General features: G+C 41.9%; 1 protein-coding gene across 1 annotated transcript; it reads left to right on the top strand.

Moving 5' to 3' along the window:
• The first annotated feature begins 6,391 nt into the window (after nt 1-6,391).
• Nucleotides 6,392-13,437, top strand: trim107 (tripartite motif containing 107). Its single transcript, XM_079582182.1, has 2 exons — nt 6,392-7,830; nt 13,032-13,437. Exons 1-2 carry the CDS (start codon nt 6,400-6,402, stop codon nt 13,431-13,433), a joined length of 1,833 nt encoding a protein of 610 aa, XP_079438308.1. The 5' UTR covers nt 6,392-6,399; the 3' UTR covers nt 13,434-13,437.
• The last annotated feature ends 512 nt before the right edge of the window (nt 13,438-13,949 follow it).

Below are 13,949 nucleotides of genomic sequence, written 5' to 3'. Positions count from 1 at the left end.
AGAGGTACAAACAAGCTTTTTTTTGTCTAATCTTTCTTTTGGTAGGTTTCGTGTTGACATAGATCGAGACCTACATTTTCTGTGGGTCTTGAAAAAACAGTAAAAATCCTGAAAAACCTCTGGCAGTGGGGAGCTCTCTGATTTTAAAATGGCTGGCAGTCAATGAGTTAAAGGTCTCAATTTGAGCACGATCATTTCCATTTTTGTTGTTTGGACTAGTTGAGGTGTAGTTGGACATTTTCACTAGATTATTTCACTTGTCCTGAGATGTTTCTGACTCGTTTCAATACATTTTGTCTTTATTTGAGACTCATTTCTTTGCCAATGGGGGAAGAGAATTGCTCTTGTCCCATTGGTGGTTTTACATTCTTAATTCAAGCAAAATGCCCTAAGAACTGACCATATGTGGGTGATTCCAGAGATGCCGTCTGTGTCTACATTTAGTGCCACGTTTTCAGACCACAAGAGCCGAGAAGACGAATCTGCGAACAGAGGCGAAACTCAAGCAAACCCAGTCCAGTCGACGACTTAAGCTTCACTACGGTCGATGCTTCCTGGACGAAGGAGAGCCAGCACAATCTAATCAAAATATCAATGCATTTATGGTCAATGCCTTTAGAGACCTTTCTTTCTTCAATATGATTTATCCAAACTCATTGTGTTTGTGTATGTAGAGTTTTATGTTTGTGAAAAAGTGAATTTAATGTTTTGCTGATTTTTTTTATACTGTATAAAAATAATTCATTCAAAAAGGCCAGAATCGCCAAAATCAGTTTATATTATTATTTTTTCAGAGAGGATTTTTGATGTCTTGCTTTAATCATGAACAATAATAATAATAATAATAATTCTAATAGATTTAATTTATAATGCACTTTTCATTCCCTGAATCTTTTGATATTTTTTTAAAGCCAGTTATTAGTGTGATGAGGGGGTCAAAGGTCAAGGAAAAAAATGTAAAAATCCCCTCTGAAAAGCAAAACCTTGATATTGTGTAGTCTGTCGGGGCTACTTTAAAGCCGCACCGCGTAACATTTCACACACTTAATAGAATAAAACACAAGCCTTTATTTTAGTGCAGATATTTATATTGTTAAAATTTCCCTGAGAAATGACCAAACAACGCTGTGTGTTTGCTGTGAGCGGCTCCTAAGACATGACTGTAACTTTACTGGGAGTGGGACGTCCCCAGCTCGTCTCCATGGAGATGTCGACTCAAGGCAGCTGAACGTGAGATGTAAATAAGTTCTCATCCAGAATTCACGGCAATAATAGACTTTTCTGTGTCGAGCATGTTTTGTATTGGCAACAGTATAGCTCAAAATGTTACGCAGTGTCCCTTTAAATCTACGGAACAAACTCTGCTCGACACTGCATTCGCTTTGTAATGTCAAACTGGAACGGTTGAATCACATTATTATTAATGAAAGGGCTTGTTGTTGGCAAATGTCACACTTTCCTTCTCACACTGTTGATAACAATGGATTGATATTTCGCTTTACAAGCCTGTGTTACCAAGTTTCTCAAAGTCTGTGTTACCAAGTTCCTCAAACCCTTTGTTACCAAGTTTCTCAAACCCTTTGTTACCAAGTTTCTCAAACCCTTTGTTACCAAGTTTCTCAAACCCTTTGTTACCAAGTTTCTCATAGCCTGTGTTCCCAAGTTTCTCAAAGCCTGTGTTACCAAGTTTCTCAAACCCTTTGTTACCAAGTTTCTCAAACCCTTTGTTACCAAGTTTCTCAAAGCCTGTGTTACCAAGTTCCTCAAACCCTTTGTTACCAAGTTTCTCATAGCCTGTGTTCCCAAGTTTCTCAAACCCTGTGTTACCAAGTTTCTCAAACCCTTTGTTACCAAGTTTCTCAAACCCTGTGTTACCAAGTTTCTCAAACCCTGTGTTACCAAGTTTCTCAAACCCTTTGTTACCAAGTTTCTCAAACCCTTTGTTACCAAGTTTCTCAAAGCCTGTGTTACCAAGTTTCTCAAAGCCTGTGTTACCAAGTTTCTCAAACCCTTTGTTACCAAGTTTCTCAAACCCTGTGTTACCAAGTTTCTCAAACCCTTTGTTACCAAGTTTCTCAAACCCTGTGTTACCAAGTTTCTCAAACCCTTTGTTACCAAGTTTCTCAAACCCTGTGTTACCAAGTTTCTCAAACCCTTTGTTACCAAGTTTCTCAAACCCTTTGTTACCAAGTTTCTCAAACCCTTTGTTACCAAGTTTCTCAAACCCTTTGTTACCAAGTTTCTCAAACCCTTTGTTACCAAGTTTCTCAAACCCTTTGTTACCAAGTTTCTCAAACCCTTTGTTACCAAGTTTCTCAAACCCTTTGTTACCAAGTTTCTCAAACCCTTTGTTACCAAGTTTCTCAAACCCTTTGTTACCAAGTTTCTCAAACCCTTTGTTACCAAGTTTCTCATTATTCATCCAGCCCATACTCTGTGGCAGTAGATACTATTGTGCCAGTCTGTGCCATCGCCCCTCTGCCCACTACCACCCACTCACTACTGCATTCGTCGTGGCCTATTGTACATGTTTTTAGTGGAAGCCTATGCAGCATTTGTGAATCTTTCTGCAGCTACAGGAGAAACGGTGACTCCTTTGACGTCCACTTCCATTTGTTTGAAATCCGTCATTTTAGCGCAGCGTTTCTCAAGCTGCGGTGCGCCGTCTTCCCGTCATCTTCTGTAAAGGAACTGTTTGTGATCATTGTTTTTCCTGTGTTTGTCGATAGGATTTTCATAGATTTTGACCCTTTTGGTGATTATGAACAAGGCAAAATAAAAGCGTTCCAAATGTGGACCTGTTCCACCTGCCTCATCATTTAGAGTAGCTCAAAGAAGCCTTTTAGATTTGGGTAAAGTCAAAATGGAGAAAATGCGCTCGGTTCAGGCGGGGGTGAAGAGGCTGCTACATTCTCAGGCAGTTGGGTAAAAGAGGCGTACTACTTAAAGCCACACCGCGTGGAATTTGACCCAAAAGATCAAATTGAAATACAAGCTTTTATTTTATGACAGATGTTTTCACCATTGAAAAATACCTCAAACAAACCTGTGATTTTGCTGTGAGCGCCTCAGCTCTCCTAAGACATGGCATAACATTACCGGGGGTGGGTAAGTCTCCAGCTCGTTTCCATGGAGATGTCGCCGAAAGTTAGCACAATTTCAGATTTCGACTGGTTAGGCTCCCATCCAAATCCATTCTTTGATTTCTAACTGCAGAAACAGCCTTTTCTGTGTCGAGCTGGTCATTAGGAGCATGTATTGCACTGATGGCAACAGCGTAGTTCAAAATGTTACGCAGTGTGCCTTTAATAAAGCGGCCGGTGAGCGCTCCTCAGTTGCGTAATTGCGCGCGCACCTGACCAGGAAGAAGACGCGCCGAGCAGATCTGATGCACCACACACGGTGAGCCTCTCCCTCCACGCAGAACATTTCTTATTCATTAGACCGTAATCATTACTTTGTATTTATGTTTTCAAGTTTCGCTTCGTTTCTTAACAAAAAACAATGCCACGCGCTGAACTCGCTGATTTGTTTTAGACCCAAGTGTCCATTTCCAAATGCGTAAGCAGCGACAGGGAAGTTTGGAGACGCGTTTCTGGGGTGTCATTTCAGACCATGTTAAAGGGGGCGGGGGGCTGGGGATAAACAAATGTAGAGACTGGAAATGGCGTTCGTTTTAGAGAGAATCGAAACTTAACTTCAGAGAGAGCAAAGTGCAGCTGCTGTAAAAAACAACGCTGTATCTACAACAACCGCGATGGGGAAACGCGCTGACTGTGAAAAGAAGATAAGGCCATGTTTGTGTTGGCTTGGAGAGAATTAAATATATGTGACGATACATGTGATGCGTTCAGAGGAGACCTGGTTCAGCCCGTGGGTCCTCTGAGTTTTAGTCTGAGGTTAGTCTCTCCTATTCGCAGGTGAATATGGAAATCTTTTACAGTTATTTAATAGACATGTGCAACTTTTGCTGCAGATTACTGATGTAAGTATGAGCAATGTCATGTTTTCAATGTTTAATGCAAAATGATGGCTTTTGATTCAGTGTTAATTTCGTCGACTAATATATTTAGTCTTAATTTTAGTCAGTGTTATTTTTGACGACTAAAATTGGACTAAAACTAAATTAAAAGTTTCTCATGAGACTAAAACTGTGACTAAAATGTCCAGATATTTTAGTCGACTAAAATGAGACTAAATAAAAATGAAAGGGAGAGACTAAAATCATCCAAACTTCTATTGACCGTCTGAAAGAGCCTCAGATTATGTAAATTCTCTGCTAAATGAACAGGTTTGTGCTTTATTCATGTGGAGCAGAAACATGAAGCAGAGGAACAACATTAAATATGATTATAATTAATATTATAAAAAAGTTGACTAAATTAGTCTTAAATTTAAATTGACATGCAATTTTAGTCGACTAAAACTAAACTAAAATTGAAAAGTATATTAAGTATATTAAGGCTCTGCAGAGAAGTGAGACGATTCTTAAAAAGCAAACTGTAGGACTTCTTGTTGTTAAGTATCAAATTATGTTGAAAAAGCCAAGATTGAAAATTGTTAAAGTCAAACTGAAGTGATTCTTCAATGTAACATTTATTCATGTGCGAACTATACATTATTGTGTCATCAGCATATAGGTGAATTTTTTAGATAGATCATTAATATATATTGAGAATAATAATGGGATAAATCACGATTAATCACACTTGTGAAATTATCCATCCATGCGTCTTCTTCCACTCGTCCGTTGCCGGGTCGTGGGGGCAGCCGTCCGAGCTGCCCAAACCACATTGCACCGGCCCCTGTGGCTCCTCCTGCAGGCGGTGAGTCCACAGAAAGACGGCCTCACGATTCTAACCTGGTCTCTCACAAGGAGCTCCTGAAGCCGACCTGTTTGCCCTGGGAGACCCTACCAAGGCAACGAAGCCCCCGACATCAGAGAGCCCACTGGATCAAACCTTCCACCGCGTCAAAGGAACAGGACACCGTTTATAAATACTGACATATGTTCTTACCTTAGCTTAGACGAGTTGATGCGTAGCTCTCTGGTCTTTACACGTGCGCTCAGTCACGTAAACAGACCACAGACAGCGTTAGCATTTAGCCCCTCCTCCTCCTCTCTGTGGATCCAAGCTGAAGTTAGAAGCGACCAAGCTCTTCCACGTTTTCCCCAGGATAAAAAGGGGAATTATATTGCAAGGCGTAGTAATAACTCAGTATGTAAAAAAGGTGAGCCAAAGGTGAATTTCTGCAATAAAATTCTATTCTAATTCTATTCTTATTGAGCGGATTTCAAATTACTCCTGGTATTATTACGCCTTACAATATAGTCCCCCCTTTTATCCACTTAGAAAATCCACATTGTTTAATTTTGTGTAATTATACTTTGTAGTGGAACACTTCACGTAACCATATTTAAATAGGGAAAACGTGGAAGAGCTTGGTAGCTTCTATCTTGACCTGTTTTGGAGCTATAGAGGAGAGAGGGAGAGGCTAAATGCTAACGCCGTCTGCGCTGTGTTTACGTGACTGAAGGCACGGGGGAAGATCAGACAGGTCCTAAAGAACTCGTCAAAGCTAAGGTAAGAACATATCTCAGTATGTAAAAACGGTGGCCTACTCCTTTAAAAGAAAATAATCAAAATAGCGACGAAAATGAGGATGAAAACGGAACAAAAATGTGCCAAGAAAGCAACAAAACCCCACAAAAACATGACAAAAAAAAGATGAAAACACAACAAAGCAATGGAAAAAAGCAATGAAAAAGCCACAAAACACAATACGAAAGTGACACAAAAGTGACACAACGAATACACAACAAAAAAGTGACGAAAAAGCAACAAAAAATGACAAGAATGTGGCGACAACTTGACAAAAAGTTTCAATCACTAAGCCGAACTGGACAAAATGCACTCGGTTAAGGGTTAAATATGTATTTGTGGAAGTGTTGCACTTACGCTAGTTTGGGCCAGGCTGGTCCAGAGTCCCGGGCTGTTTTTCAGTCCCAGTCCGCCCCTGATTATATTCATTATAAATATATACAACGCTCAAATTTAAAGTATTTGCTCACATTTCATTAACCAAATATTCACAGTTTCATGATTCTAAGGGAAAAGCCCAACAGCCTAAAACAGGGGTCACTCCAGCCCTTTCTTGGTCGCTCCCAAGTTACATTTTAGAGACAAAAACAGATTTTGAACAGAACATTTTGAACAGAATCTGCAAAACCTTTAGGTTCATAAAGTAGAATAATTATGAGGACAAAATTGAAGTCATTTTTGTTGAAATAACATAATTAGACAGGCTGGAGACCCCTAGCTTACAAACGTGCTCGAAAGGCCGTCCCTATTTCCTGACGCTGTGTCACTCTCTCTCCCCCGCAGACCCGCCCTCGCCATGTCCGAGCCCTCCCCTTGCCTCCGCTGCCCCATGTGCCTCCAGGTCACCCCCACCGCCGTGACCCTCCCCTGCGGACACTCCTTCTGCCTGCCCTGCCTCCGGACCATGGACCAGGGGCTGGACCGCCACTGCTGCCCCCAGTGCCGCCAAGAGTACCACCCCCAGTACTACTACTACTACTGCGACGGCCACTGCACCGAGTACTGCGATCCCGCGGATCACCCGGAGAGCGACCGAAGCCTCGCCAACGTCGGAAACGCTGGCAAAAGTCGGCCCGATGGACGAGGCGACGAGGTAGAGGAGGGAGGAAGTTGTGGATTTCAAAATAAAGCCCCGTATGGGACACATTTTGACAAAGACTTCCTAGGAAGGGGTGGAATGGGCAAAACGGGAGGAGGCATTATGTACAACAACCACCAAAACGTGATGTTGAACCCTCGAGAGATGGGGAACTCGAGCTGTTTCCAAGGAACTGACGGTTTTCAAAGCAAGGCTCAATCTGCCGATGAGAAGACGAGGCAGGGAGGGAGCGGAGGCGGCGGATTTCAAAACAAAAGCTTGGTTTCAGCGGATTCGGAATTGTACGACTACCTTAAAAGCAAAATGGTCGAATCTAGCGGCAACTTGGCGGCAAATGTTCAAGAGAAGACGACGAGCGAAGAAGAAATCGAAGGAAGTACAAGTACAGGGGCAGAAGGAGATACAGGAAGCCAGGAAAGCCGTACGCTTCAAAATAAAAGTCCGATCTCAGAGGAAGACGAAAGGAAAATGGCCGAGTCCAAGCTGAAGTTGACGTCGCAGGTGGCGGATCTGGCCCTGGAGTTGGGGAAAGCGGAGGGTCTGTTGGAGAAAGAGCAACGGCACGAGCTAACCGTGACGGCGGCTAACGATAAGCTAAGAGAGGACGCGTTGAAGCTAGTGGGGGAGGTCACTAGCTTTGCGCGGGACTTTAGCGAGCAGGTTGCGAAGCTAATAGAGCGGGAGTTTAGCCCCGGGGAGGCGGTGGTCCGTGACAGGGTGGGCGAGGCGTCAGCGCGGACGGACCGAATCAAAAAGGCAATGCGAGACGCGGAGAATCTGCTGAGGGAGGAAGATCCGATGATTTTTACGAGCAAAATCCCAAGTGTAGAGTCAGGCATTGAGAAATGTAACGCGGTAGAACAGGCAGGTGGAGGTGGAGGTGAAGAGGTCAAAGGTGATCTGGCTAAACTGTGCCCGGAGCTGGAGCGGCTGAGTGGGGATTTTAGGGACAAGCTGGGGCAGGTCCAACGGTCGCTGAGGAACGTGTTCAACCCGTCCGAGGTGACGTTTGACCCGGAGACGCTTCACCCGAACCTGGTCCTCTCTGAAGATATGAAGACGGTGAGGTTCAGCGTGAAGAAGCAGCAGTGCACGCCATCGCCCAAGAGGTTCTCCACATTCTTCCAGGTAAGAGAATCCGTGTATCGTTTGTTCAATCATTTTTACGTGAATGTGCCAAGGCAACACTTCAGGCATGTTTTTAATCAGTGTTAATTTCGTCGACCATAATATTTAGTCTTAATTTTAGTCAAAGTGATTTTTTTGACGACTAAAATTGGACTAAAACTAAATTAAAAGTTGTTCATGAGACTAAAACTATGACTAAAATGTCCAGATATTTTAGTCGACTAAAATAAGACTAAATAAAAATGAAAAGGAGAGACTAAAATCATCAAACTTCTATTGAGCGTCTGAAAGAGCCTCAGATGTAAATTCTCTGCCAAATGATCAGCTCTGAGCTTTGTTGTCAAAATTAACACTGTTTTTAATGAGGGAATGACATAATGACATGATGTAAAGCTTGAAAAAGTCAATTTGGCATAATCCCCCCCCCTTTAAAGGAGCTATCCTTGATTTTATTATTTTCTTTAATTGGAATAAAATTAGTTTTTTCCTTTAGTATATGGTAAAAGCAGACATTTGTCCAAAAAAAAAACACTGGTTTTAAAGCCCTTTAAACAGTCATAAAATGTCAGGCTAGTAGGCCTATTTTACAGTGAAGTGACAGTTTTCCTCTCTGAAAGTTGTGAAACCTGGTTTAAACTCAGTCCCTGTGACGAACTTTGATGTTGTAAAAGCATTAGGAAAGTTTGAGATGAGTTTGGACCAGAAAATAGCAGTTTGAAATTTGAGTGACCCTGTTTCTTTGTACAATCAGGTATAGCTCCTTTAAAGGAAAAGGCCACCGTTTTTACATACTGAGATATGTTCTTACCTGAGCTTTGACAAGTTCATTTGTACCTGTCTGATCTTCACCCGTGCCTTCAGTCACGTAAACACAGCACAGACGGCGTTAGCATTTAGCCTCCCCCTCTCTCCTCTATAGCTCCAAAACAGGTCAAGATAGAAGCTACCAAGCTCTTCCACGTTTTCACTATTTAAATATGGTCACGTGAAGTGTTACACTACAGAGTATAATTATAATGACCATTTTTCAAATTGAAATCAAAAACGAAATTACTAGAAACGACTGCTATGAGCATTTTTCATTTTATGTGATCACTCGAAATGGCTTAAATGTGCAGGCTGAGCTTGAGGATGTCATCAGTTATCATTTATTCATCTGCGACAGTGGAAGTGCGGCCATATTATTGTCCGGCTGCTACAGTGACTGCATCGATAAAACAGTCACAGACACTCTTTAAACGCTGTCATATCGGATGTATGGACACTGGACAGATAAGCAGCATTTCTATTTCTCCAAGCGGCGAGGAGCTTCCCCTCAGTCTGTTTGCATGGGTTTGGTTTTATATGATTAATATAGCACATCCCTGTTTCTACCCTCTGTTACGAGACTGTGCCAATCCCCGGTGATGTGCACATTCAGCACAGCTGCTCTTGGCAAATATTTATACAGGTGGAGGGCAGGTCAAATTATTTTGTTTTTGAGGACATTTTGGTGTTGTCCAGTTCCATTGACTTGCTTACAGTATTTAGGCAAATTATATTTCGACCAATATAGACCTGTGGCACAGATTTTTAAACAGGCAATTCTCCCCAAAACATCTATTCCAGTCATGGAACACCATCACATAAATCAAAACATTAATTAAGGACAGAAAAATAAAAAAAAACATGAACATCGAGCATTAAAATTAAGCATTTCTTATCCATATTAAATTATTTGTGGTCCAATCATAGGTTGACTGGATTTTTTTGGTCCAAAATACTCAAGTAAAATATAATTCAACAAAAATGTCAACAAAATACTCTTTTTGGAAAATTTGGCTCATTATTTTCAATTTTCACGATCAGAAATAACCTAAAAATACTCCACAAATGAGAAAATCTTGATATTTGTGCCTGCAGTGCTCAGTGGGTGCCAGAAGCACATGTTAGCCACATGTTAGCCACATTAGCATTTAGGCACAAACTTGTCTAAAATGTCCACAGGGCCATTGATTTCCCAGGTGACAGTGGGACATCTGTGTAGAGGTCCATTGTCTCTGTCCAACAATCTGCCATAGTCCAGATCCACAGTGAATGAAGACGTGTAAAGGCTCTTTTCTGAGTAAACAAGGCGGCCATTTTGTGTTGGGGGAAGGTGTGACTGACGCACCTTTGTGCACTGAGATAAATATGGAAAAGAAATGACCCACTTCATTTTGCTTTGATTTAGTCCATTTTTGGGAGGTTAGTTGTTGCTGCTGCACTTTGTTTGACACATATGTGAAAATATTTTTGCTTTTACAACGTTTGGCACTTTGGAGAGGTTTGTGCCCGATGCTAATTAGATAAAGCACCAAGAAATTAAAAACCAATCCAACATACTTGGACCTAGACTTCTGAAATTTTGCACACATGCTGAGCACTTCTAAGGTTACAACTGTACTACATTTGGAGTGTGTGTTATGAAGTATATTTTCAGGAAAGACATTTCAGTTTATGTGTAATTTTCGATATATAAAAAAGATATATTTTTATTAAATTTAAAACTAAAGAACCTTTTTACATGTTTTTGTCACAATGTCCTTCTAAATGTACAAAGAAGCTACTTCTTGTCCTGATTCCTATGATGGTTCACATAAGAAATTTGGATAAAGTATTTAATAGGGAGAGGTTACTGTTTAATTTAGCCAGGCGAGAGTACATCAAAATAGGTGGTCCTTAACAGGTTAATGATCATTTTTGTAATTCACACATTTACTTTTTAGATTCTACTTGTGAAAGTGTAATGCAGTTATTAGGAACAACCGGCTCCTGCTCCCACATGGGATTGTGACATCATCAGCGACAGCATGACTGCGCTAATGGGGATCCTTTCAATAAACAATAAACAATCACATACAGGTTCCAGAATGTGACATCATCACATTCTAGAACCTAGAACAATCCATAGGCTCGTTAGAATATTGTAAGGGAAATGTGTAGTAAGTAATGACAAAATAAGTGCATGTGTACAATTAATAAAAACTCTTTTAGTGAAGCAAAAGTACAAATATCTGCTGAGGGAGCGGATAAAGTTGAAATAGTTAGTTTTGGTTCTAACTCACTCATAGTTGTTCAAAGTGATGAGTTTATTAGCAGCCTTAAAGGGGCTAGATGCAAGGTGGCCATTTTATACTCACTACTGCCACCTCAGGTCATACATGTAACTGCTCCTTCTATATTAAAGAGGGGTATTATGCTTTTTTCAATCACACAGCACCAGTCTATGGCACACTACAATGATGACCAAACCTTCTGTTGGTCTGTAAATGCAGTAAATTAGAATAACTGCCTTGTATAAAATTGATCTCTCAAAATGGCTGTAGTGAATGTCTTGAAATAGGCCTCTGTCTCTTTAAGAACCTCTGAGCCTTTCCGACACGCCCCCTCCACACGCTGTCTGTGGCATCAGTGGGGAGGGGGTTCTGCTGAGGAGCAGTGGTTGGTTACTCGGCTGGTGACGAAAGCTCGGAGGCGTCTCCAGGAGGTGGGGGCGTTCCTAGGAGGACTCAGGCAAACCTATCCCTAAAATGGCCGCCATCAGAGTTTTTACAGATTACTCAAAAATACGTGAATGTGCCAAGGCAACACTTCAGGCATGTTTTTAATGAGGGAATGACATAATAACATGATGCAAAGCTTGAAAAAGTCAATTTGGCATAATACCCCCCCTTTAAAAGAGCTATCCTTGATTTCATTATTTTCTTTAATTGGAATAAAATGTGTTTTTTCCTTTAGTATATGGTAAAAGCAGACATTTATCCAAAAAACACTGGTTTTAAAGCCCTTTAAACAGTCATAAAGTGTCAGGCTAGTAGGCCTATTTTACAGTGAAGTGACATTTTTCCTCCTGAAAGTTGTGAAACCTGTTTAAACTCAGTCCCTGTGACAAACTTTGATGTTGTAAATGCATTAGGAAAGTTTGAGATGAGTTTGGACCAGAAAATAGCAATTTGAAATTTGAGTGACCCTGTTTCTTTGTACAATCAGGTATAGCTCCTTTAAGCTCCAATGTTTTTGTCCCTCTGTAAGTCAGTTTCAAACACAGGCGTCAAACATTATCCTGATTTTACCCTTTTACTAATTCCATTTCTTTTTTGGCCCTATTCTAAATAATTGAGCTGTCTCCAAAATCCCTGTCAAATTGCTAGCATGAACGAGCTTCAGTTAGCCTGCGCTGAACGCTATGGGGGAAGCCTCACTCCCTCAGTCCATTCTTCATTTTACAGTCTACACCGCGTTCCAAATTATTAAGCAATAGATGTTTCTCCCAGAATACCATAGAAGACAGTGGTCAGTCAGAAACTCTGCATGTTTTTCAGAGGTCATTTTCACACCTTCAGGGAGCCTAAAGGGGCCGACCAGCTCTCTCTCCATGATCCTGGCCCAAAAGATGACTCCTCCCCCTCCTTATGGACGTCACAGCCTTGTTGGGACATGGTGGCCATTCACCAACCATCCACTACTCCATCCATCTGACCATCCAGGGTTACACGACCTCATCAGTGAACAAGACTGTTTGAAAATGAGTCCTCATGTATTTCTGAGCCACTGCAGCCGTTTCTGCTTCAGCTTCAATTAACCATTTAGGGGAGGCCGGATAGAAGGTTTATGCACAACTGCAGCCTCTGGAGGGTCCTACACCTTGATGTTCAGGAGACTCCAGAGGCACCAGCAGCTTCAAATACCTGTTTGCGGCTTTGTAGCTGCTGTTCTCTTAATCTGATGTGTTGATGATGTGTTATGTTTGGCAGAAACCGTCCATATTGTGCCTTTATCTGCACAAACCGTAGTGTGTCTGAATCATCCACAAATCTCTTTACAGTACGATGATTACGCTTAATCTTTCATGGAATATCGAAGATTTTCACACCTAGACCAAGGCATTCAACTATTTCAAGCTTTTCAGCAGAGATGCTTTTTCTTTCTCATCTTGCTCAATAATGTGGAACGTCCTTTTTCAGTACTTTTTCCCTTAACTTTACCTGACAACTAATTGTCACAGCTGTCTGAGATTGATGTCAGTGATTTAAAGAGCCCTGAGACACAACACCATCCATGAATTTTTTTTTACCTTTATGACACTGAAATACAATTTGCATAATAGCACAACTTCAACCAAACTATGATTAATCTTGCGGCTCTAGTTGCACTAATCATACTTTCTCATTTCTATGCAGGTGTTGAGCGCCCAGAGCTTCGGCGCTGGTGTCCACAAGTGGGAGGTGGAGCTGGAGGGCGCCCCCTGGATGCTGGGCGTGTGCGCCGCGTCTGCTCTGCCTCGGGCCGGTCTCCCGTCTGCTCTGGAGACCTGCCCCACGTCCTGGGTTCTGATGTGGAGCAACAACGCCCTGACAGCGTTCGAGCGGTGCCGCGCCGTGCCTCTGAAGAAGACGTCTGAAGCCTCCCGCAGACTGAGGGTGGAGCTGGACTGGGACACCAGAGCGCTGAGCTTCCACCACCTCGGTCTGAGCGGGAGCTGCCTCATCCACAGGTTCACCCTGGACACAGAGGAACCGCTGCATCTGGCCTACAGGATGTTATCAGGAGACCCTAAAGGAAGGGCCACCATATGTTCATGATCAATGAAAAAAAAACTTTAGAAAGATGAGACGAGAGCAGCGGCTCCCAAAGTGGGGGTCAGGACCCAATATGATTTCAGGATTTAAAAAAGGAACATATGGATAGTGTGTTCGCATGGTCATTTTGGAGGTCCGGCATGAAAAGATTGGGAACCTCTGGACGAGAGTACCTCATTGTTTTTATCCTTTATGTAACCAGGGAAGTCCCACTGAGATCTGAATCTCATTTCCAGAGGGGAACCTATTGTACATGTTTTAAAGGGACTATACCGAGTTTAAAAATGTTAAAATTATATATTTTCCTCTCCCTACATGTTCCAGCCATGTCCTATTGTATAGAATGAGCTCAGACCTGTTCACCACAACTGCCTCTAAAATCCTGCACTGTCACTCAAAAAGGTGATAATTCAGGTCCAAAATGCCGTCATGCACAAGCTTATTATAGAAGCTGCAGTTACATGTAAGACCTGAGGTGGCAGTAGTGAGCTTAAAATGACGAACTTGCATCTAGCGGCT

The sequence above is a fragment of the Gobius niger genome (genome assembly GCF_951799975.1).
Source record: "Gobius niger genome assembly, chromosome: 24".
NCBI lineage: Eukaryota > Metazoa > Chordata > Actinopteri > Gobiiformes > Gobiidae > Gobius > Gobius niger.
This window is presented reverse-complemented; position numbering and strand designations above follow the sequence as displayed.

Bases quoted from the DNA above. Each gene is read 5' to 3' on its own strand.
- trim107 (XM_079582182.1), top strand. From the start codon at position 6,400: ATGTCCGAGCCCTCCCCTTGCCTCCGCTGCCCCATGTGCCTCCAGGTC. The intron at 7,831-13,031 runs GTAAGAGAATCC...ATTTCTATGCAG, and splicing joins GGTTCTCCACATTCTTCCAG to GTGTTGAGCGCCCAGAGCTT.